General features: G+C 66.2%; 4 protein-coding genes across 7 annotated transcripts in view; 3 read left to right on the plus strand and 1 right to left on the minus strand.

Annotated features, from left to right (window-relative positions):
* SDK2 (sidekick cell adhesion molecule 2) overlaps positions 1 to 1,425 on the plus strand; it is a 46,689-nt gene extending 45,264 nt beyond the window's left edge. For both annotated transcript variants that reach the window (XM_064395536.1, XM_064395534.1), the window contains one exon: positions 147 to 1,425. In XM_064395536.1, coding sequence (XP_064251606.1) covers positions 147 to 503 — 357 coding nt within the window. In that variant the 3' untranslated portion in view covers positions 504 to 1,425. The remainder of the gene's footprint in view (positions 1 to 146) is intronic.
* Positions 1,426 to 6,947: 5,522 nt separating this feature from the next.
* CDC42EP4 (CDC42 effector protein 4) lies at positions 6,948 to 13,823 on the plus strand. Of its 2 annotated transcripts, none has more exons than XM_064395668.1 (2): positions 6,948 to 7,054; positions 11,971 to 13,823. In XM_064395668.1, exon 2 carries the CDS (start codon positions 12,073 to 12,075, stop codon positions 13,012 to 13,014), a length of 942 nt encoding a protein of 313 aa, XP_064251738.1. In that variant the 5' UTR covers positions 6,948 to 7,054; positions 11,971 to 12,072; the 3' UTR covers positions 13,015 to 13,823. The 2 variants fall into 2 exon arrangements, with proteins under 2 accessions (XP_064251738.1, XP_064251739.1); XM_064395669.1 differs by lacking the exon at positions 6,948 to 7,054 and adding an exon at positions 7,547 to 8,073.
* Positions 13,824 to 16,328: 2,505 nt separating this feature from the next.
* CPSF4L (cleavage and polyadenylation specific factor 4 like) lies at positions 16,329 to 19,181 on the plus strand. The gene is made up of 7 exons (XM_064395133.1): positions 16,329 to 16,604; positions 17,064 to 17,198; positions 17,438 to 17,533; positions 17,623 to 17,716; positions 18,001 to 18,043; positions 18,146 to 18,331; positions 18,682 to 19,181. The coding sequence occupies exons 1-7, from the start codon at positions 16,502 to 16,504 to the stop codon at positions 18,748 to 18,750; spliced, it is 726 nt and encodes a 241-aa protein (XP_064251203.1). The 5' UTR covers positions 16,329 to 16,501; the 3' UTR covers positions 18,751 to 19,181.
* MTNAP1 (mitochondrial nucleoid associated protein 1) lies at positions 19,082 to 22,496 on the minus strand. Of its 2 annotated transcripts, XM_064395130.1 has the most exons (4): positions 21,576 to 22,496; positions 20,899 to 21,006; positions 20,348 to 20,464; positions 19,082 to 19,904 (listed from the first exon to the last, which is right to left on the minus strand). In XM_064395130.1, the coding sequence occupies exons 1-4, from the start codon at positions 22,459 to 22,461 to the stop codon at positions 19,876 to 19,878; spliced, it is 1,140 nt and encodes a 379-aa protein (XP_064251200.1). In that variant the 5' UTR covers positions 22,462 to 22,496; the 3' UTR covers positions 19,082 to 19,875. The 2 variants fall into 2 exon arrangements, with proteins under 2 accessions (XP_064251200.1, XP_064251202.1); XM_064395132.1 differs by lacking the exon at positions 20,899 to 21,006.
* Positions 22,497 to 22,545: the final 49 nt, after the last annotated feature.

Here is a 22,545-nt window from a genome sequence, read left to right on the forward strand (position 1 = left end):
TGAACGCCTTTTATTTAAATTGGAACCATTCCCTCTCATGGGGCCGTTCTCTGCTCCCACTGCAGGCAGCAGCAAAATTCCCACTGAATTTTGGGGCTGCTGGGAGCTGTCCCCACCTCACCACCTTTCCCCATCCTGTTTTTCAGGGCAGTGACAGCGAGTACGAGGTGGACCCCGGGCACCAGAAGGCGCATTCCTTTGTCAACCACTACATCAGCGACCCCACCTACTACAACTCCTGGCGGCGGCAGCAGAAGGGCATCTCCCGGGCGCAGGCCTACAGCTACACCGAGAGCGACTCGGGCGAGCCCGACCACACCCCCCTCTCCAACAGCACCTCCACGCAGCAGGGCAGCCTGTTCCGCCCCAAAGCCAGCAGGACTCCCACCCCCCAGACCCCCGGCAACGCCCCCAGCAGCCAGCCCGGGACCCTGTACCGCCCGCCCAGCAGCCTGGCCCCCGGCTCCAGAGCCCCCATCGCTGGCTTTTCCTCCTTCGTTTGATATTTAAACAGAAGAAAAAGAAAAAAAAAAAAAAACAAGCCCAAACCAACAAAACAGGAGAAGAAATTAGGAAAAAAAAAAAAAAAATTAAAGAAAAGCCCCAAGAAATTAAGAGAAAAGGAAAAAGCAGTGAGGGGAGAAGAGGAGGAGCAGCCCCAGGCTCCAGGGCTTTCCTGCTGGGTGCCAAGCACCATCCCTGGGGCTGGGGAGCAAACCCAGGTCCCCTCCTTGGCCACAGCCTCTGTGGCACGGACTCCTCGGACGAGGTGGGGCGGGGGGCTCAGGGTGTGCCCACATCGCCCTTGGCACCCTTGGGGGCTGCCCCGGACCTGCTGCTGGACTCCAGTGGGTGCTGGGGGCTGGGGAGGGGCTCCTGCCGTGCCAAAGCCCGGCCCCCCAACTCGTGGCTCCCCCAGGACGTGGGGACAAGCAGAGACCCCCAGCTGGGGAGGAGAGGAGCTCTGCTGATCTTTAAACCTCTGGACCTGAACCCCCCACTCCGGGCCCCCCCAGGCTTTGGGAGAAGGGGGAAGGAGCCCAGGGGACAATTCACTGCTGCCCTCCTTTGTGCCTGGCCCAGCACGGCCCCCCAAAGCCAGGACTGGAACCCAGGAGAGCCCCAGTGGGGTGCACGTGGTGCTCAACCCCCCAGTTCTGCACCTCGGGGCTCTGCTGAGGACTCGGATGAGGCGATGGGAGCCTCCCCTTGGCATTTCTGGTGTTTGGGGCTTTTTAACGGGGTTTTGTGCAGAGGCCTGGGGGCACTGGGGGGTGTTGATGCCCGGGGGGTCTGTGGCCGTTTTGGGGGTGTCTGCACAGCCCAGCCCAGCCCAGCCCCCACAGTGCCTATGGGTGAGCCAGCACCAGCCTGGCAGCACCCGGGCTGAGCCGAGGGAGATGCCAATAAACAGCCTGAGGACAATGTGTCCCCTCTCTGTCACCTTGCTCTGCCAGAGAAAGGCCCAATGCCATGTGTCCGTATGTCCTGCTGTCCCACGGGGCATGTGGCAGCCCTATGGCACCAGGACGGAGCTGGGCAAGGGGTCCCAGAGGTGCAGGGAGCTGTGGTGGCCGTGCCCTGCACGTTCCCTTTGCAGTGGAGCAATGGGGTGATGGGACAGCACCGTGCTCTGGGCACTGCCAGCAGCAGCCCTGGCACTGGGGATGCTCCTGGGCTGTTCACATCAGCAGCCCTGGCACTGGGGATGGCTCCTGGGCTCTTCACAGCCGCAGCCCTGGCACTGGGGATGGCTCCTGGGCTGTTCACATCAGCAGCCCTGGCACTGGGCATGCTCCTGGACTGTTCACATCAGCAGCCCTGCCACTGGGGATGGCTCCTGGGCTGTTCACATCAGCAGCCCTGGCACTGGGGATGCTCCTGGGCTCTTCACATCAGCAGCCCTGCCACTGGGGCTGCTCCTGGGCTGTTCACATCAGCAGCCCTGGCACTGGGGATGCTCCTGGGCTCTTCACATCAGCAGCCCTGGCACTGGGGAGGGCTCCTGGGCTGTTCACATCAGCAGCCCTGGCACTGGGGAGGGCTCCTGGGCTGTTCACATCAGTAGCCCTGGTACTGGGGCTGCTCCTGGGCTGTTCACATCAGCAGCCCTGGCACTGGGGATGCTCCTGGGCTGTTCACATCAGTAGCCCTGGTACTGGGGCTGCTCCTGGGCTGTTCACATCAGCAGCCCTGGTACTGGGGCTGCTCCTGGGCTGTTCACAGCCACAGCCCTGGCACTGGGGATGCTCCTGGGCTCTTCACAGCCGTTGTCTCTCTCTCTGCCCTCCGGGCCTGGCAGGAAATTCCAGGTGCTGTGTTCAGGTTTCACCAGCTGCCTCGGGCTGGGGGTGGGCAGGGCTCACAAAGCACCAGGTCCATGCCAGGGGCTGCCAGGGCCGTGGGGGCTGCACAGTGCCTGTCACAGCACCTGGGAGCCCCTGGCAGCCACATCCTGGGACCCTCGCCCTGGCTGGGCAGGGGGCTGCCAGGGGAGCCTTGTGCAGGTGCTGCACTGGGGACCAGTGCTGCAGCTCCTCCTCGGGCTGGGAGAACTGGGCTGCAGGGCTGGCCTTGCTGCCACGGTCACCGTCTGTCCCCAGACCGGCTCACGGTGGCCCCAGGGCAGCTGGCATCGCTGCTGGGGGCTCCTCTGGCCTGCCTGGAGCCGGTGCCCAAGGCAGGGCAGCCCCCAGGGGTGCCCATCCGCTCCTGGGCAGCACGGGGAGCCCTGGCACCCCACTCCTGGGGACAGTGACATGGGACAGAGGGCTGTCTGAGCAAATCCTGCTCCCCGCGTGCAGCCCAGCTCCAGCCCCGGGCGTCCCGGCTTGTGCAAGAGGGACATTCCTGCCACCGGGCCAGGGGCGGGGCTGGTCTGGGGAGTCGAGCGGCACAGGTGAGCAAGGAACGCTGCTTGTGCAAGGGGTGCCACCCCTGCAAGGGGCATTCCTCGTGACAGAGATGCTCCTGGTACCGGGGCGGGTCCCTGGTGAGGGCTGTGCCCTGGTGAGGAAAAAAAGAAATTAAAGTGCCAGCCCTGCGAGCCCCGAGCTCCCCACACCCGTCTCCATCCCGGGCCCGGGGATGCTCGCCCTGGACCCCACCCGTGCGGGATCTGCCTGTGCTCCCCAGCACCGGGACAAGCCGAGCCCAGGCCCGGCTGGCCTGCCCTGACCCGGCTGGTCCCTGGCTGCCAGGAGGTGCCCGAGGGTGCAGCCACACCTGTGGCAGGTTCGGCGCTGGCACCGTGCCCCGGGTGACGCTGTGGCCGCGGTGCCGAGTGGCGAGGGCGGGAGGAGCCCCCCGAGCCCGCGGCTTCCCACGGAAGGGGGGAGATCCCACCTCCCACCATGGCAGAGGGTGCTGTGGGCACGGCAGGGGTGGGCTGGGTACCAGCGGCACGGGGGAGAGCTCTTGCTGGGCTGTGCTGCCTCAGTTTCCCCGTGGAACAGAGGAAGTGAAACCAGCCGGGCTCGCAGGGGAAGGCACCGAGCTCGGCCACCTCCACTTCCAACCAGCTCTTTCCCAAATTCCTTCCCCACCATCCTGGTTCAGGCCACCCGCTCCCACTCCCTTTCCCGTTCGTACTCCCACTCACATTCCCGTTCCCGTTCCCTCCGGGCTGCTCCGTGCCGGTCAGGCGGGGTGAGCTGTCAGCACCGATCACTCCCCGAGGACCAAACCGGCCCTGACGTTTCTCCCGAGCGGGCTGCTCCTGCCCTGTGGTTTTCCCGAGGGCAGAGCAGGGCAGAGCCGAAGGGGGGCACGGGGACACGAGGCAGCCCCAGGTGTGGTGGGTGCAGGGGGCAGCGTTGGAGCAGGAGCTGTTCCCTTCTCCAGCTGTGATGAGGAGATGCTGATGTGCCAAAAATCAGGGTTGTGGCCGATAAATCCTGGGTGCAATCTGCGATTTAATTTATTTATTTTAGAAGCAGCCTGGGCTCTCCCTGTCCTGCAGATATCTCCGGCTCCCTGCCGGCTCCTGGGACAGAGCCAAGTGTGTCATGTCCCCACCTTTCCCTTGCCTTGGGGACAGGGACAGCCCCTCCTGCCACACCGGGGCCAGGCGGGGCTCGGCGCATCCTCAGAGCCCGGTGCCCGGGGCACTGCTGCGTGCCAGGCTGGCAGGAGAGGGGAGCAGAGCAGCGCAGAGGACGGAGCCGGGTCTGTGCCCCCTGTCCTGCCCCACGCCCTGGGTGCCCTGCAGGGGTCCCTGTGCCAGGGCAGGGCAGCAGCCACACTCCAGGTGGGACCATGGAATGGTTTGGGTTGGAAGGGGCCTCAAGTATCATGGAGCTCCCGGCTGGAAAGGCTGTCCCGAGGGGCTGCAGCCCAGCCAGGGGATGATTCCTGGGGGAAAACCATCCCCATTCCCTGGCACTGCCAGCCAGGAGGGGGTGCCAGCGGGAAAGGTGAGGGGCTGCACGGAGACCCTGCCCAGGGCACCCAGGGGTGCCAGTGCCCCCCTGGCCGAGGTGCCAGCAGGAGGGGCAGGGCATCCTGCCAGGGCTCCCCGTGTCTGCTCAGCTGTCACCCCCGGGCTGGGGGGGTGTCTGCGGGGTTTCTGGGGGGCCTCTGACAGCAGCCCCGGGCCCTGGGGGTGTCTGTGGGGTTTCTGGGGGGCTCTGGCAGCAGCCCCGGGCTGGGTGGGTGTCTGCGGGGTTACTGGGGGGCTCTGGCAGCAGCCCCGGGCCCTGGGGGTGTCTGTGGGGTTTCTGGGGGGCTCTGGCAGCAGCCAGCGCTGGGCCGCGGGGCTGGAGGGCTCTGGGGGGGCTGTGGGGGCAGTGCTTTGTTCTGGCACCCGGGGGTGTCCGGACAGTGATGCCCCAGCTCGGGGGGAGCTCCCCGCGGGCTCGGCAGCGCCGGCAGACAGAGCTGGCAGGCGCTGGCAGCAGGAGGAGGGGATGGGGCTGCCGGGAACCCGGGCGCTTCTCCCTGCCCTGCTTTTCAAAGTGCTTTTCAAGCCTTTTCTTTTTTTCCTTTGCTTTCAAAAGCTGCTGAGGAGCAGCAAAAGGAGCGGCGATGGCTGAGGAAGGGCGGGAGCGATCCGGGCTCCCTCCCCAGGGCCCAGGGGCTCCAAGGGGAGGGGGCCCGCTTCTCCCAGGCAGTTTTTCAAGTTGAGGGAGTGCCTGCTCTTCCCAGCCGGGGCCAGGCCAGCCCTCGGGAGCCTTCCCGGCGGCTCCCACCAGCCGGGTGATGCTAATCCCTGCCGACTGCGCTGTCTCAGCCATCTCCACGCTCCCGTGACAGCGGCAGGTGAGGCCAGCAGGGCTGCACAGGGCTCCCACAGCCTTCCAGTGCCTGCACCGGGCTCCCACAGCCTTCCAGTAACTGCACCGGGCTCCCACAGCCTTCCAGTGCCTGCACCGGGCTCCTACAGCCTTCCAGTGCCTGCACTCCCACGTGAGAGGGTCCAGATGAGTCTGGGGGCTGGGGCAAACCCTCCTCCTCCTCCTCCTCACCTACCAAAAACCCTCTGCTGCATCCGCAGGTGGCCCCTCCTCAACTGCGGGCCCGGGGCTTTGCCTCTGGCCTCGGCTTCTCTGTACGGAGAGCAAGGAAAATAAAATTTGCCAATAAAACGAGCTGTGAAAACGGCAGCGGAGGAAGCAGCACAGCCCAGGATGGAGACACGGGTGTGAGCGGGATGGTGCTGGGCACCCGGGCTGGGGGCAGAGCTGTGCCCTGGGTGCCAACCCCAGCATCTCCGCAGCGCCTCGCTGCCCGCTCCGTGGTGGCACCGCTTCCTTCCCACGGAGGGAAGCGTCAGCCCCAGCTGAGCCCACCCAGCGCTGTCACAACGGGACGGGAGCTCCTTGCACCGGTGACACGAGAAACCTCCGGACCCCGCAGCGTCGTGTCCCAGACCCCGAGAGACCCCAGACCCCCAGAGAGGCGTGGCCAGAGCAGCCCAGCACCCACTGCCCACCGCCCTGCCTCCCTCCGCGGAGACGCCCGGCTCTCCGGAATAGCACGAAACGCTGCATGAGGCGGGCTCGGGATAATCTGGGCTCTCCCGCCCCTTTTCTCCCACAAAGGTCTGGTCTTAATCCCCGCGAGCGAGCGAGCGAGCGAGCAGCGGCTGTGCAGAGCAGCGCTCTCCCTTTCAGCCCAGCCGGTGGGGCTGGGATGGTCTCGGGATTCACCCCAGTGCCGGGGGGGCCGCGGTGGCCGTGGAACCCACCCCCGGGGGCCGTGAAATCCATCCCTGGGAACGTGGAACCCATCCCTGGGAACGTGGAATCCATCCCGAGGGCCGTGAAATCCATCCCTGGGAACGTGGAATCCATCCCGGGGAATGTGGAATCCATCCCGGGGAACGTGGAACCCATCCCGGGGAACGTGGAACCCATCCCTGGGAACGTGGAGGCCCCCACCAGCACCCACACTGAGCACCTGGGGTAACCACGGACCCCCTGCCATCGAGTCCCGCCCACCCACGGCCTGGAGGGACCCCACGCCCCCCCAAAAGGGCTCGAGCAGTGGGACTGGCTGGGGACAGGGAGATGGGGCACAGGAGGGATGCGGGTGCAGCCTCGTGGGTGTCACGGTCACGAGTGCAACGGGGGCATCTGTGGCTGAAGCCGCCTCCTCCTGGCATCTCAGCGCGGTCCTTAACTGCCCTTAATTAATTAGAGTGGGTCACCCACCACCACCTCGGCCCCGCCGCGCTGCCAGGGGCGCGGCCAGCTCCGCGCTCTGCCGCGGGGGACCCCACTCGTGACCCCTGAGGGAAGAGCCCGGTGCCCGACTGTGCCTCCATCCCCGGGGGTGCGGGTCCCCGCTGCTGACCCCGCTCCTGTCCCTGTCCCTGTCCCTGTCCCTGTCCCTATCCCTGTTCCTGTCCCTGTCCCGGCCCCGGGCGGGGCCCGCGGTTCCGCCCCCCCCGCCCCACTCGGGTTTGAATGGAGGGCGTGGGACCGCCCCGTGACGTGGCGCTGTGCCATTGGTCCGGGCGGGGCGGTGATGTCATCGCGGGGGGGGGGGGGGCGCTCCGTTCCGGCGCGGCGCGGCCATGGACCGGCGGCGGCGGCGGGGCCCGGGCGAGCAGGTACGGGGGGGGACACCGGGGGCTCCGGGGGTCGCGGCGGCCCGGCGAGGCTCGGACCGGCTCGGCCGGGTCCGGCCCGGCCCGGCTCGTCCCGGCGCGCGGGGATCCCGCCGCGCTCAGCTCGGCTATTGTCCGGCGGGCGGGGTCCCCGGCGCTGCCGCGCTCCGGTACCGGGCAGAGGGGCGGCCGGGACCCCCGCCTCCTTCCCCGCCGGGCCGTGGGGCCGGTGCGCGGCGCGGGTGGGCGAAGGGGTTAACAGGATGCGGAGCGCTGTTTGCCCAGCGCGGGGCACCGGCCCGGCTCGCCGCACCCCGCCCCGCCGGCGGTCGGCCCCGTTCGCTCCGCCGAGCCCCGCGCGGGGGTGGCGGCGGCCGGAGCTGGCGGTGGTCGCGGCCGGGGCGGTGGCTGCCCGCGGCCCGTGTCGGGGAGGTGGATCCTGGGCGCGCTGGAGCGGCTCCAGCGGCACCCCGGGGCTGGCCGGGCTGGGCGCCGGCGGCTGCTGAGTCAGAGCCGCCCGAAATCCCCGTCCCGCTCGTTCCCCGGTGCCCCGGACAGGGGTCCCGGCTGACCGCAGCCTGCCCTCCGCCCCGCTGCCCGTGCCTGGGCGGCACTCACCGCTGCCAGGGGTGCCCGGAGAGAGGCACTGCCCGGCTCTGGCGGCGCTGGGCACGGGGCTGGCTCCCAGAGCCGCTCCGGTGCCCGTGGAACCGCGGGTCCGTGGGCAGCGAGCGCTCACGGGGCGCTGGACTCGTCCCACGCCGCCCCGGTGTGACCCCGGCGGCGGCGGCAGCGCGGAGTATGGATGTTTCCAAGCGCCGAATCTATGGATCAGCAAGGCTGTTCCAAAGGGAGTTGGGATCTATAGAGCAGGAGAGCTGTGCTAAAGGGATCGTTAATGGGCTCTGGGGGGAAACTGAGGCACAGCGGGCGATCTCTGCAGCCAGGACAGCCGGGCACGCAGTAAACAAATCTGTTTTGGACGCAGCTCCCTCGGAAACCGCGGAGCGACTCCCGCTGAGGTTAGCACCGAGGAGGCGCAGTGCGTTTGGGGGTGCAGAGCGAGCCTGCCCTGGACCCCATCCCCGGCTCCGTGCCCGGCTGAGCGGCCGCGGGGCTCCCTCCCCGGCCCCCGCTGCCGCCGGCCCTGTGCTGACCGTGCCGCTCGCTCCCTTTGTTCGCTGCGTTTTGTCCTGAGCGCACACAGCCGCCCGGGGCCCCCCGAGCCGGCCGGGGCGTTCCGGGCCCCCGGCAGGTAGGGAGGGAGGGAGCGGGGCCGCGCCGTGGGAAGTCTGCCTGCTGACTTCCCGTCCAGCCCAGCGAAACCGCAGGAATCCGGAGCCCGGCGGGTCGGGAGCTCTGCTCGGCCCTGGTGTCCTGCGGCAGCCCGGCCAGCCCCTGGTGCAGGGCCAGCGAGGAGATAACCTTTCCCCCCGGAAAAGTCCCCTCCTGGCCCCGCAGAGCCTCGGGTTGGTTCGTGGCCCCGCAGCTGGAGGATTTATGGCCCTGTGCGTGTTCTGGCGTGTCCTGCCAGCGGTTCCTTGCTGAACTCTGGCTCCCTCCTGGCTCTTGGCAGTCCCTCCGGGAGCGCTTCTCTGCTTTTGGCACAGGCGGAGAGTTCCCAGCCCGGTGCTGATCCGTGTGCCGAGAGCCCTGGTGGGAGCCAAGCTTCTCCTCCCTCCCCGTGTGCCATCTCTCCATCCCCAGCTCTGGAGCTCGCTGCCTGTGCCTTTCCCACTTCCAGAGGCCGCTCGGTGCATCCCGGGGTTGCGCTGCAGCGGCGTCCCCATGCCAGGGACAGGACCAGACCTGTCACCGCGCCGGGGTGGGGGCGGTCACCGGGCGCCGGGGCTGCCCGCACTGACAGCTCCGCCTGCCCCCGGGCCCTGGGAAGACTCGCTGGGGAGCAGAACCGAGGGTGTGACAGCGGCTGGGTCCCCTCCTGGGCCGGCGGTGGCGGGGTGTGATCCGTGCCCTGTCTCCGGCTGCCGTCTGCCAGGCTCCAACATCAAAGGATCAAAGGATCCCCGAGGGGCAGCGCACCCCGGAGGGGGCTGAGCGGGCGGGGTGGCCTCCCTGGCCCGTGTGTGGCTTCTCCCTGGCCCTGGGCAGCGTGGGGGACCCGACCGGTCCAGCACAGCCCCTGCCCCAGCGCCGGGCAGGGCGGGGAGAGCATCCTCTGATCTCGGGGTGCTGCCTGGGGGGCTCTGCATGGGGAAGCCGGGGAGCTCGTTTGGAGCCGGCTGGGCCGGCCAGGATGCTTTCCCAGCCTGGCTTTCCCAGCCTGTGAGCGGGAAGAGCTGGGGGCAGGATGCACGGGAATGTGGCTGGGCTTGGCGTGGCTCCTGCGTGCACTCACTCGCTGGCCTCCTTCTCTGAGCCACTTTCGCTCTGGTCCCCACGGGTGACTGATGCTGGGCAGGATGGGATGGAGAGGATGGAGGGGGGGGTCTCGTGGGAAGCCTGCACCACCAGGGCACGTGGGCCTGGCCAGGGCTGTCCCAGTTCTGTGCTGGCTGCGCTGTCCTACAAGCAGACACTCATTTACAGGGACAATTGTGTCCCTGGGCGCCTCAGGTTCTCACTCCTCAGTGAGATCCCACAGGGCTCAGAGGGCAGGTGGGAGGCAGCACAGGGCTGTCAGTACAAGTTATCCCCCTTGTCCTCGACCCGTGTGTGCAGGCACTGTCCCCTCCCCTTGCCCCAAAGCCCTGCTGGGGCTTGGCTCTGCTCTGGGCAGCGCTGCCAGGTGCCTGCGAAGTCTCTCGGGTTACCAGCAGCTTCCCCCGGTGGGTGGCTGGAAAGGCGAGCGATGCCTCCCTGGCCTGGTTTCCTTTGTGAAAGCGCCGGCAGCGGGAATGTCACAGGATCTGCCCTCCCCGAGCGACAGGAGGAGAAAAGGGCTCTGTGTCCAGCTCCCCGGGCCGGGCTGTGTGGGCAGCACTGTCCATCTGTGCTGCCATCGCCTCTCGGGGCGAGCTGGACATGGAGCCCTTTTCGAGGGCATCGAGGGGTGGGGGGAGATTTTGGCTGCTCTGAAGAGGCTCCGTGGGCTGGAGCGTTTTGGGGAGGGGGCCACGCTGCTGCTGTGGAGGCTGTGAGGGTGATGGAGCACTGCTGGCCCGGCTGGGACCGCTCCAACCTCCCGGTGGCCCCTTTGCCGCGGCTTGCAAAGTATCTCACAAATGCTGAACTTGGCCCTGAAATCTAAATACAAGGCAGGGACAGTCCCCAGATGGCCTAAATCAGCAGCACGGTTGCCTGGCCCAGCTGGGGAGCTCGCCGGGAGTGTTTGTTTTATGGAAAAGCAGAGGCTGCAGGAATGCTGGCCTGGAAGGAGACCTTGGAAGGGGAAAGCGTTCGTGCCATGCACACGCGCCCGGCCGGGCAGCGGGAGATCCCAGAGAGGAGCAGGCCCAGCGAGCTGCTCCTCTGGGCTGGGGGGGAAGGAATTCCCCTGGCTCCTGCTTGAGGTGCAGGGAAGGAGCTGTGGCTCCTTGGTGGCTTCCCCAGCTGCTGGGGGTGAGCTGGGGGCTCCCCAGCCAGTCCCCCATGTGCCATCATCCCCTGGGGGCTCAGGCTGTGCCTCCCTGGGCTGGTGGGGTGCCAGACAGGGAGAGTGGCCGTGTGCCACCAGGGCCGTGCCACAGGGCACTCCTGCCTGGCCAGGCCCATCCGGGAGCCAGCACGGGAGGGTTGGGCAAGGGACTTTGCCCCAGCGTGGGGCCAGAGTCCGTCCTGCCCGGCCACAGCCTGCGGTGCTGCTGCTCCTGCGGGGGATGCGGGCATGGAGGTGTCCCCTGGGCAGTGTGGGGTGGTGCTGCGGCTCCTGGTGGTGCCCAGCCGGGCAGGACCGGGCTGTGCTGGGGCCGTCGCTGCCCTGGGGCACCGCGGGGGACGCGGCCCCCGCCCCACGGCTCGCTCCGAGGCCACACGTCCGTCCCTTCCCCGTGCGTGTCACGGGGCGCGGTGTCGCCAGCGGTGCCCGGAGGGAGGAAGAGGGCGGCCACGAGCCCTTCCTCCCCGGCAGCCTCTCCCGGGACCACCTGGGGCTGCCTGGCGCCACGGGATGCGGCCACACGGCCGCTGTCCTTGTCCCCTCTGCGTGGCTGCGGGCTCTGGGTTGGACGGGTGGGTTGGTGGCCCCGAGGTGGCCGAGGGAAGGAGTAACGTGCCCGGTTGTGCCCGTTGCCATTGTGGTCGGACAGAGCCCTCGTCATTTCTGTCACCTCTGAGTCACAGCGGTGACCATGAGACCGCTGGGGAGGGTGGGGATGGCCGCACACGGACTCAGCTCCCAGGGGCAGCACGGAGGGATTTGGGGGGCTCCAGGGCGGCAGCAAAGCAGTGTCCCCACACCCCCGTCCTGCCAAGCATGAAGGGGTCCCCATCCTGGTCCCCCCGTCCCCCTGCTCGGCTGGCGGTGCCTCCCGGGGGCTCTACGCCCTCCTCACACACTTCCTGCCGTCTGTTTCCAATTCCTCCTGGCGTCTGCTCCTCCCCGCTTTCTTCCAATTAGAAAAAAAAAAAAAAATCCCAGGCATCTTCTCAGCGTGCTGCTCGCAGGGGCTGGAGCTGCCGTGCCCCGCTCGGGAGGGCTGGGGCTGCACGGGGAGGGCAGAGGGTGCCCGTGGTGCATCTCTTGTGGGGCACAGAGTCAGAGATCATCCTGAGGGATTTCTGTACCCAGGTCTTTCTCTTGAGGGTCTCTCTGCTCCAGGGTGGGTCTGGGGGTGTGGGGAGCTCTGAGGGGTCTGAGGATGTGTCCCATGTGGAATGATGCCCTGCATGGAGCCAATTCCCGGGAGAGCCAAGCAGCTGGTGGGCACAGGGTCCCATTTTGCAGCTTGGTGGGATGGAATCTGGTGCCCCACCCACATCCTCGAAGCCTGACCGTGTCCCTCCCTCCTCTCCCCTAGGAGTGACCCACCCGTGACGCCGGTGCCATCCCGGCCGCGCAGCCCCATCTGAGAGCCCCGCGCACGGGAGCCGGCGTGGCACAGCCTCTCCCGGGTGCCACCATGCCGATCCTCAAGCAGCTCGTGTCCAACTCCGCGCACTCCAAGCGCCGCTCCAGGGCCGACCTGACGGCCGAGATGATCAGCGCGCCCCTGGGGGACTTCCGCCACACCATGCACGTGGGGCGCGCCGGCGACGCCTTCGGGGACACCTCCTTCCTCACCAGCAAGGCCGGCGAGCCGGTGCCGGAGGCGGGAGAGGAGCCGGGCGCCTCCAAGCCCGGCCTGCTGTCCCGCCGCTTCCGCAGCAGCAAGCGCTCGCAGTCGGTGACGCGCGGGGACCGGCGGGACATGCTGGGCTCGCTGCGCGACTCGGCGCTCTTCGTCAAGAACGCCGTGTCCCTGCCCCAGCTCAACGAGAAGGACGTGGACAGGAGCGCGGGGCAGCTGCCCAAGAGCCTCTCGTCCAGCCCCGTGAAGAAGCTGCCCGAGGAGGGGAGCCCCGAAGAGCAGCAGCGCCCCAACGGGGCGGCCGCGGGGCCGCTGAGCCCCGGCTTGGACGAGCGCGACTTCGGGGACATCACGGAGCTGCCCGTGGTGGTGGCCAAGGGCGGCACGGGCTTGAAGCACGCCGAGTCCATCATGTCCTTCCACATCGACCTGGGGCCCTCCATGCTCGGGGACGTGCTGAGCATCATGGATAAGGATCAGTGGGAGCAGGACGAAGATCCCGAGGCGGAGGAGAGCCGCGAGGAGGAGGAGGAGGAGGAGGAAGGGGAGCCTGCCCCGCCTGGCTCCCCGCTGGCGGCCCCGCCGAGCCAGAGCCCGGCCCGTGGCGCCGGTGGCCGCAGCCCCAGGGACAGCAGTCCAGTGTCCAGCTGCCCCTCGGGGCCTGAGGAGCGCAGCCCTGTCCCCAGGCCACCGAGCCAGCGGGGGGGACCCCTGAAACGCCCCGACAAGGAGTTCTCGTTTGCTGACGAAGATGACGACGAGATCCGGGTATAAAGGAGGCCCAGCCGAGGTTCTCACTGAGGTTTCTTGGACACAGGGCTGAACACCCCAACTGGTGGCACTGGGGAAGACTCGACTCCTGCCTCGCTCCCTCTGTGTGCTGCGGCAGGACAGCGCTCTGCTCCCGGGGCCGTTCTGACAGCCCCCAGACAGCTCCAGCACTTCCTGGGAGGGGGAAGCAGACTTGATTTTGGTTCTTTCTGTTGGACTTTGAATATTAGTTCCTTTCTCCTGCCCCCCTGCCCGTGTAAAGCGATTTAGGATCCAACAAGACGAGCCTTTGGAGTTTAGCCCTTTTAGTAATATATATCTATTTTCCACCGCACAGTTTTTACTGTTTTCTGATTTGTACTTACCTTTCTCTACTCTCTTTTGGTTTTAACTGAGGGAAGATTTCCCATGAGGAAGAACTTGGCTCTGGAGCTCAGAGGTGGCCTGGGACTATGGGCAGCTCCAGCTTCTGGGGTTTCTTGGGGACTTTCTGCAGACCAAGAGCTCCCAGTGCCGTGGCAGGTGCTCGCTCCCCATCCCTCGGATGGATGGATGGATGGATGGATGGATGGATGGATGGTTCCATCCCAGATGCTTGACCCTCCAACCAGCCTGGGGCTCACAGGGACGCTCCCAGCCAGCTCCAGGGATGCTGATGGAAGTGTGGGTCTGTCCCCTGTGGGAGGAGCACCTGGAAGCCGCTGGGATCCCGGTGTGCCGTGGGGCCGGGCAGTGGCGGGAGCAGGCGGCTGGAGCAGGAGGTTTTATACCCTGTATGTACAAATGCAAGGAATAAAGGAAATGGTAGTGACTGCAGTGGACTGAGTTCCTGAGGGGTGACACGTGGTGGGGACCTGCTGCCCAAGCAGGACCGGTGTCCCTGTACTGCCACCAGCCCTGTGCTGCTGCCCCCACCCTGCTGCCCATCCTGGCCGCAGTGTGGGCACCTGCCGTGGCCCAGCTTTCTCTGCCCGTTGCCTGAGGAAGCAGGAGAGCTCCTGCTGGCCGGATCTGGCTCGGGGCTGGGACCCTCGGGCCAGGCAGCTCCTGCCAAGGGCTGGCTCTGCCAATGCTGTCCTCTCCTCTCCCAGCCGGGGAGGAGGGGGCGGTGCTGGGGGGCAGGACTGGCTGTCCCTGCTCCCACGGGCTGGGGGCCAAGGGCTGCCCTGGGGGTTCCCGGCCCTGTGGGGCTGCCGTGGCCCTGGATGATCCCAGCAGAGCGAGCAGGAGTCACTCTGATCCCACAGCCAGCTTCCCACAGCTCAGCCACTGGGGAAATGGGGCTCTGCCAGTGCTGGGAGTGACTTCCCCCTCCAGCCCCTCGGATGGAGCTGGGCTGAGATGGGGCACAGTGCCAGGAATGGCCCCACAGCCTTTCCCTGAGCACTCAGCTCCTCACTGGAGAGAGGGAATGATTTATCCCCCCAAACATCTCCCAGCCCTGGGAGGGGCTGGATGCCCCTGTCCACCCAAATGGATCTCCCTGGAGAAGCCAGGGGAGCGGGCAAAGGCTGTGCCACAGTGGGGACACAATGGGGTCCTGTCCTGTCACCCTGGGCAGGGGACATTGGGCCATTGTCTGGGACAGGGAGAACAACAGCAGCTGCAGCTGGAGGCTCTGAGCTCAGCAGGCTGCCTCTGCCCCGGTCACCGTGCCCCCTGCCCTGTGCCAGGGTCCCATGTCCCATCCCCTGAGCCAACGATCCTGCTCACTGTCACCTGGGGGGTCACCAGGCTGCTGGGGGACAGCTGGCTCCTCTTGTCCCTCAGGGGTGCTCGGGCACAAAGCAGCGAGGTTTGGTCCCTGGGCTTTGCCCGCTTTGCTCCCCGGGGCTGTGGGGCGGGGAGGAGCCCTGGGGTGACACTTCACGGGCCGCCTGCCACTGTCACTTGGCCGCGCTGATCTTTGTGACGCCTGTCGGCTCCAGGCTCGGGCTCGGCAGCGCCGCGCTGATGGAGCTGATGGGGCAGAAAGTGCGAGCGGGGCTGCCGAGCACAGCCGGGACACAGCCCCATCCACGGGACAGCCTGCGACACCGGGAGGGAGCGGGGACAGGGGCAGTGCCACGTGTGCTGGGCTGCTGGGAGTGACACCAGCACCAGCGTCCGGCCAGCGCTGGCCACAGGCAGCGAGGCTGCACCCCCAGCCTCCCCAAAGCCTGCGGTGGGCACAGGGCCATCTGTCACAGCCCCGGGGTGGCACCTGGCTGTGCCACGGGCTGCGGGGTGCCCAGCGCCCTGCAGCACCCACGGGCAGCGCTGTGGCACTGCTGCTCCAGTGCCCTGATGGCAAGTGACAGAATGGGAGCAGGGCTCCACGGCCGTGCCAGCCCGGGGCGCTGAGCGTGGCTGCGGGACGGAGCAGGGACGGAGCTGGGATGGAGCTGGGATGGAGCTGGGATGGAGCTGGGATGGAGCAGGGATGGAGCAGGGACGGAGCAGGGATGGAGCCGGGATGGAGCATGGATGGAGCTGGGATGGAGCATGGATGGAGCTGGGATGGAGCAGGGATGGAGCTGGGATGGAGCAGGGATGGAGCAGGGACGGAGCAGGGATGGAGCAGGGATGGAGCTGGGATGGAGCAGGGATGGAGCAGGGATGGAGCAGGGATGGAGCTGGGATGGAGCAGGGATGGAGCAGGGATGGAGCAGGGACGGAGCAGGGATGGAGAGGAGATGGAGTTGGGATGGAGCAGGGATGGAACACCGGGGTAAATCCAGGGGCTCTGCTCCAGGTGGGCTCCAGGAAAGCCACAGAGCCCTGGTCATGCCCAGAATGTGCCACTGAAGCCTGGCACCCATGAAAGCCCCAAAGCAGGGATGGAAGGGGCTGCTGGGCAGCGCAGTGGAAGTGTCCCTGCCTGTGGATGGAACAAGAAGGGCTCCGAGGAGCATTCCACAAGAAACCATTCCATCATTGTTGGGGTGCAAGGTGTGGCCCCTTCCAGGAGCCCAGGGATGTGGGTCTGTCCTGCCAAGCAGGCCTGGGGCGGTGCTGCTGTGCCCAGAGCACACCAAAACACACCCAGCATCCGCCCCGTGCTGGTGGAATGCTCAGTCCCAGCACTCCGGGCACATTTGTCTCCATGTAAGGCCTCAAAGTGAGGGGTTAACCCAGCTCCCAGGCAGCCCCAGCCGGGTTTGCTGGAGGAGAAGCAGATGTGGGAGCGGGGAGGCTGAGAGGGGCTGCCTGGGGCCCGGGGCTGAGCTCCCCAGCTGCGGCACCAGGCAATCAGGGCTGCAAATTGGGATCAGATGTGGGCAGCTCCCCCTTCAAATGCAGCACTCCGGCGCTGCTTGGGCTGCTGCTGCTCTGCCGGGGGAGGAGGAGGAAGAGGAGGGTTTTGCTGGGGCCTGGGGTGGCTGCAGGGACCTCCAGGGTGTGGTGCTGCCTTTGGAGAGCTGTGTTTTCCTTGGGGAGTGCCCCTGCCTCTTCCCTTGCCTCTTCCCCTTCCCCTGCCGGGCTGGAGCGGGCTCTCCCCACAGCAGGGATGATGCAGGAGCTGGTGGCTGGCGTGGAGAAGATCAGGTTTGACTCGGAGGCTGATGTGGAGGAGCTCAGAGCTCGGCCCCTGCCCTTCCCGGGGGTGGACAGTAAGTTGGGGACAGGGCTGTGGCGTTTTTGGAGGGTGGTGGGGCTGTGGGAGCTGTTGGGGTTCTCCTCTTGCTGCCCTCCCACAACACCTGGGTGGGTTTTGTCCTGGCTCTGGGCATTGCTCCCTCAGGGATGCAGCTGGCAAAGCTGCTGGGGAGCTCCAGGGTCCCCAATGTCCCTGTGGGGACAGCACTGGGGGTAGCAGGTGAAGCCCTACCTGCCCTGGGGCTGTGGATGCAGGTGGGGCGGGGGCAGTGGGGACAGGCTGGCGGTGCCAGGGCTGTCCCAGGTGGGGCAGTGGGACAGGCTGGCAGTGCCAGGGCTGTCCCAGGTGGGGCAGTGGGGGCAGGCTGGCAGCGCCAGGGCTGTCCCAGGTGGGGCAGTGGGACAGGCTGGCAGTGCCAGGGCTGTCCCAGGTGGGGCAGTGGGACAGGCTGGCGGTGCCAGGGCTGTCCCAGCTGTGCAGGGCCACCCCAAGCCCGCCGTGTGCAAGCACTGGCTGCGAGGGCTCTGCAAGAGGGGCGAAGGCTGCGACTTCCTGCACGACTACGATGCCACCAGGATGCCCGAGTGCTATTTCTACTCCAAGTTCGGTAGGTGCGGGGCTGGGCACCCCAGCGAGCCCCTTCCCACCCCTCTCATCCCTCGGGGCTGGCCTCGAGCGAGCGGCTGATGCCACCTCCCGACTGCGGGAAGAAGTGTCACTGTCACGCAGTCAGGGTCGCTGTCCCCAAGCCCAGCCAAACCTGGCTGCTCCCAGGGCACCCCGGTTCCTTTCATGCAGCCCTCGCGAGTGAGCGTTGTCCCGTTGTCCCCCGCCTTGCTCCCGCAGGTGAGTGCAGCAGCAAGGACTGTCCCTTCCTGCACGTGGGTGCCACCTCCAGCGCCGTGGGCTGTCCCTGGTACGACCGTGGCTTCTGCTGGCACGGTGAGCTGGGGCAGGGGTTTGGGGTTTGGGCTGCAGGGAGAGCAGAGCTCCCCCGTGCCGTGTCCCTGAGTGTCCCCTGTGCCTGGCAGGTCCCCAGTGCAAGTACAAGCACACGAGGAGGGTGATGTGTGCCAACTACCTGGTGGGCTTCTGCCCCGAGGGACCCAAGTGCAAGTTTGTGCAGTACGTACTGGGGGGGCTTGGAATGTGTGGGTGGGGGGAAAACCCCCTCTCTGAGGTGGCTGTGGGCCTTGCAGGGTCAGGGACAAGGACACAGAAGGGTCTGAATTAACCAAACCCCACACCCGGCTGTGCTGCTGATGGCAACAGGGGCAGTGGTGGGTGGGCAGGGGACAGCCCTGGTCCCCATGGGGGTGCCTCAGGACATCCCTGGGGGGCTGTGGGAGCCCCAGGAGGGCCTGGGGACACCCCAGGGAGTAACTGCCTGTCCTCTGTGTCCCCTCCAGCCTCAAGGCCGGGCTGATGACGAGCAGCACAGACCCATCCAAGGTGAAGCTGCTGTCCCTGTGCCCACGGGGGCGATGCCCCAGCTGTCCCCCAGCTCCTGTGGGGCAGCAAGTGCCAACTGCCCCCTCTGCTCCCCTTCCCCAGGAAGCTGGATGCCCTTGGGGGCTGGTACAGAGGGATCTGGCTGCTGCAGAGGAGAGGGGAGGGGAGCACGTGCCAGCCAAGGAGCCACCTCCACGGGGCACCCAGCACCTGGCAGCTCAGCTGTGGGACACCAGAGGCTGCCCCCCGAGCCCGCAGAGCCTGCTGGAAGGAGGCACCTGCTCCAAGGTGAGAGATTTTGGGGAATGGGAGTGCTGGGAGCAGTGGTCTCACCTTGGAGGGAGGGTGAGGGGCAGCAGGTGCTGTAGGGAATCCCAGAGTACTCCCAGAACAGCCTCTTTGACTGGGAATGTGATTTTCCTTGTGGTATTTGGCCCTGTCCCCTTGGAGCTGGGGTGGGAACCAGCAGGGGGAGGGATTTCAGTGGTGAGAACCCTGGGAACAACAAATCCCTTTGGCTTAGGGGTTTGGTGTAACTGGAACTCTCAGGGTGCCGTTTCCTTTGGAAATGTTCAAAATGAACACACGGGGACGTGGCAGGGGCTGATCCAGCACAAACCCCTTCCCTGTGCCCCCAGAGAGGATCAGCCAGCCCCTGTGCCAGCCACAGCAGGAGGACTCAGCTGGAAATGCTGCTGGGAAAGTGACTCCAGTGCTCAGAGGACGAGGACACCACGGGACACCACGGGCACGGCACTGGGCTGGGCAGGGCAGTGGGGTTTGCCCAGCACCAGCTCCCAGCTGGCACAGGCAGCACAGAAATCACTTCATGCAATGGAAATCAGGACTTGCCACACCTGGCTGCTCCCCTGGCACTGCTGGCTGCGGGCAGGCCAGGGCAGCAGCAGCATTCCCAGGGTTTGAAGGGGTGCAGGACGGGCTGGGGGCACGATCCTGGGCACAGGGGTGAGGATGTGTTCATCCCCAGGGAAGGGGGCACAAAGCACCACGTTTGAGATCACAACCCAAGCAGGAAAGGAAAAGCCACGCAAGTTTTTATTGCTGGTGAGAGTTTTTGGTGCAACACCTCTGTCACAGCACTACTGCACTCTGCAGAATAAAGAGCTCAGACTTTTAATTCTTGGCTTTTTTTTTTTTTTTTTTTTTTGCCCTTCATGCCTACAACATGAGCAACCCTTTCCCAGACATGTCTGGGAATGGCAGGCTCCAACTAGCACTCCTGACTGTCCTGGTTTGCCTGCTGCAGGCACAGGTTTGCCCTTTGGGCACAACAGCTCATCCCATGGATTTTTCTTCCCCAGAATTAGGGTGTTGTGGTCTGAGCTGCTGCTCCAGTGCCTTCACACAGGTCCTGGCCAGTCCCACCAGTACAAGGCGTGAGTACAAACTGGGCTGGGCCAGGCAGAGCTCTGAATTTAAAGAGAATGGTTCTTGGGGCTGAAGTTCACTCAGCTACAGCAGAATTGTCAAATAATCTCTAATGACAGCTTGGGACAAGGTGGTGTCCCCTGTCCCAGACAAGGGATCTGGGACTCTGCAGCCTCCAGGGGCTCTCCTGCCCCCACAGATCTCTCAGGTGCCTCTAAAGCTTTCTCACTTCACTACTAAAAGCTGCCTGAGCCACGGAGGGGTGACCACAGGCTGTCCCTGTCACCTCTCTGCCACACAAGCCGACCTGCAAAGGGGCTCCTCCTCAGCTCCAGCCCCAGCCAGGCCCCTGCTGCTGGGAATTCCTGCTGGGATCCTGCTCCTGGGTGCTCTGCTGTCCCCCCAAGAGCTGTGGCTGCTCCCTGGGTGCTGCTCCAGCTCCTTCAGTGGTATTTTCGCCAGCGGTGCCGCTCTGGAAGAACAGGGGGGAAATAATCCCAGGGTGAGCACAGGGATCTGTTTGGGGGCTCCAGCCCAAGTGCAGCTTCTCTGTTTGTGTGCTGCCAGGGGGAACCACCCAAACAGCAGCAAATCCCTTGTCATCCATCAGGAACTGCAGCTCCTGTTGGAGCTCCTCCCCCTCTGCCCCGTGTGGGCTTTTCCCAGTGCTCCTGACAATCCTGGTGCTCTCCAGGGAGAAGCTGTGAGTCAGCAACTGCTGTCAGCACTTTAAATAACCAAATTCCTCTGCCCACCTGGAGAATCCTGCTCTCTGAGCTCTGGTATTAAGTCTTAAATGGGGAGTGCTTAAATAAATTAACTATTTCAATTATTCCAGAGCTTTAATTAACAGGGGTGCTAAATAGACTTTCCAAGTGCTGCAAAAGGAAGAATTCCTGAAAGAGGAAGTCTTACTGAAGTGCTGATAGTTCCAGCCATAGCTGAGCAGGCAGTAGCCAGCCAGGAGCATGGAGATTCCAGCAGGTGCCCCCTGCTTCACGTGGATGTACTTGGCACAATAACTGCTCCAGGCTGTGGGGAGAGAAAGGACAGGGATAAACCATGGGCTGGTCTTGGGGATTCACTGCTTCCCTGCAGCTTTACAGAGCCAGAATGTTGGGGAGGTTTGTTTATTCCCAGTGCCAGAGGGCAGGGATAGATGGATGTTGGGATGATGGGTGGGAAGGAATTGTTCCTTGTGAGGGTGGGCAGGCCCTGGCACAGGTGCCCAGAGGAGCTCTGGCTGCCCCTGGATCCCTGGCAGTGTCCCAGGCCAGGCTGGGTGGGGTTTGGAGCCACCTGGGACAGTGGAGGGCAGGGAATGGCACTGGATCACCCTCGTGGTCCCTCCAGAGCCTTCCATCGCTCCATGATTTGTGCTTTGTAAAGATCCAGGCTGGCTGCTTGGCCCAGCCAAGTAAAGCAGGGAAGTGGGACAGACCTGCCCCAAAAGGCAGAGTTCTCACCTCTGTGCACTGCTCCCAGCAGCCCCTGGGGAGAGAAGCTGCAGGTGCTGATCCAGGCGTGCAGCTGGCCCAGCCTCACCTCCAGCAGGGGCCTCTGGGAGAGGGGACCTGCAGGTGACACAGCAGGGTCACAGCCAGGGCAGCAGGGAGGGCATGGCACGGGCACTTTGGGCAGGGAGAAGGAGAGGGAACCACCTCTGCCACAACGCTGGGGCTCCACCAGCCCAAGACTCCATAAAAACAACATCACCTGTTGGCTCTGCAGGCTGGAGGAGGCCCAGTTCAACCTCCTTGGGTTCTCCTGGATCCTGCCCTGGGCAAGCCCAGCATGCCCTACTCTTCCTCTCCCATTCCCTGCCCCTCCTCTCCCATTCCCTATTTCTTCTCCCATTCCCTATTTTCCCCCCCCTGTTCCCTATTTTTCCTCTCCCGTTCCCTGACCCCCCTCTCCCACTCCCTACTTTTCCTCTCCCATTCCCTGCCTGATTTTCCTTTCCTATTCCCTATTTCCCCTCTCCTGTTCCCTATTTTGCCTCCCTCTCCCAGTCCCTGCCCCTCCTCTCCTATTCCCCTTCTCCCGTTCCCTATTTTTCCTCTCCCATTCCCTGCCTCCCCTCTCCCACTCCCTATTTTTCCTCTGCCATTCCAGCACATCCCAGCAGGCACACTCTCCTTACCTTGCTGCCCCTGTGCCACTCCACCCCCGGCCGTCTCCACCTCGATCCTCACATCCTCCTGGCAACGATTCCCCGGGAAAATGCTGAGCCCCGCGGGCTCGGGGTACAGCTCTGGCAGCCACTCCAAGGCGGCGGCGCGGGCCCCGGTGCGGCGGGGCGGGCTTTGGGGCAGAGGCAGCCCCGGGGCTGTGCTCGGGCCGGGCTGGGGCAGCGGCTGTCCCCGCAGGCGGAGCTCCGCGCGGGCTGTCCCCGGGCCGTGAGCTGCGAGTGCCACTGCCAGCGCCAGGGGGGGGACCGGGGGGTGCAGAGCACACGCGGGGCGCTCCGCTCCCCGCCGGCCCCGCTCCCCTCCTGCCCCGTCTTTGTCGCTCGGCTGCCGCCGGCCGAGCCCCGCGGGGCTGTCCCCGCTCCCGGCGGGCTCCGCTGTCCCTGTCGCCTTCGCAGCGCCTTCTCCTGCGCCGCCGCCGTCCCGGCTCCGCGCCTGCCTGCCCTGGGGTGTCGGGGCGGTTCTGCGGGCAGCGGGGGCTCGCTCCGTCCCTGCCCCGCCGTCCCGCGGCTCCTGGGCCCGGCCCAGCCGGGCGCGGTGCCCGTGCATCACCACCGGGACCCGCCGCAGCATCGCGGCGACGCCGCGCACCTCCTCGGGGTGCAGGTCCAGGCTGCGGGCCACGTCCCGCACTCGGGCCCGCCTCCCCGGGGCGTCGGTACCGGGCGCCGGGGCGCTGCCGCTCGGTGCCGGTGCGCCGGCGGGCCCCGGGCCATCAGCGGGGGCGGCCCGGGGGCTGTCTGCCGGCGGTGCCGGCGCGGCCTTGCAGTGCGGGAGGTGCGCGCGGAGCCGCTTGAAGGGCCGGCCGCAGTGCGGGCACAGCTCGGGCCCCGCCGCCATCGCCGCCGCCCGCGTGACGTCACAATGCCGCGGCCGCCCCGCCCCGCCGCCCGCGCGGCGCGCGCCGTGACGTCACAATGGCGC

Source organism: Passer domesticus, chromosome 20 (genome assembly GCF_036417665.1).
Source record: "Passer domesticus isolate bPasDom1 chromosome 20, bPasDom1.hap1, whole genome shotgun sequence".
Lineage (NCBI taxonomy): Eukaryota > Metazoa > Chordata > Aves > Passeriformes > Passeridae > Passer > Passer domesticus.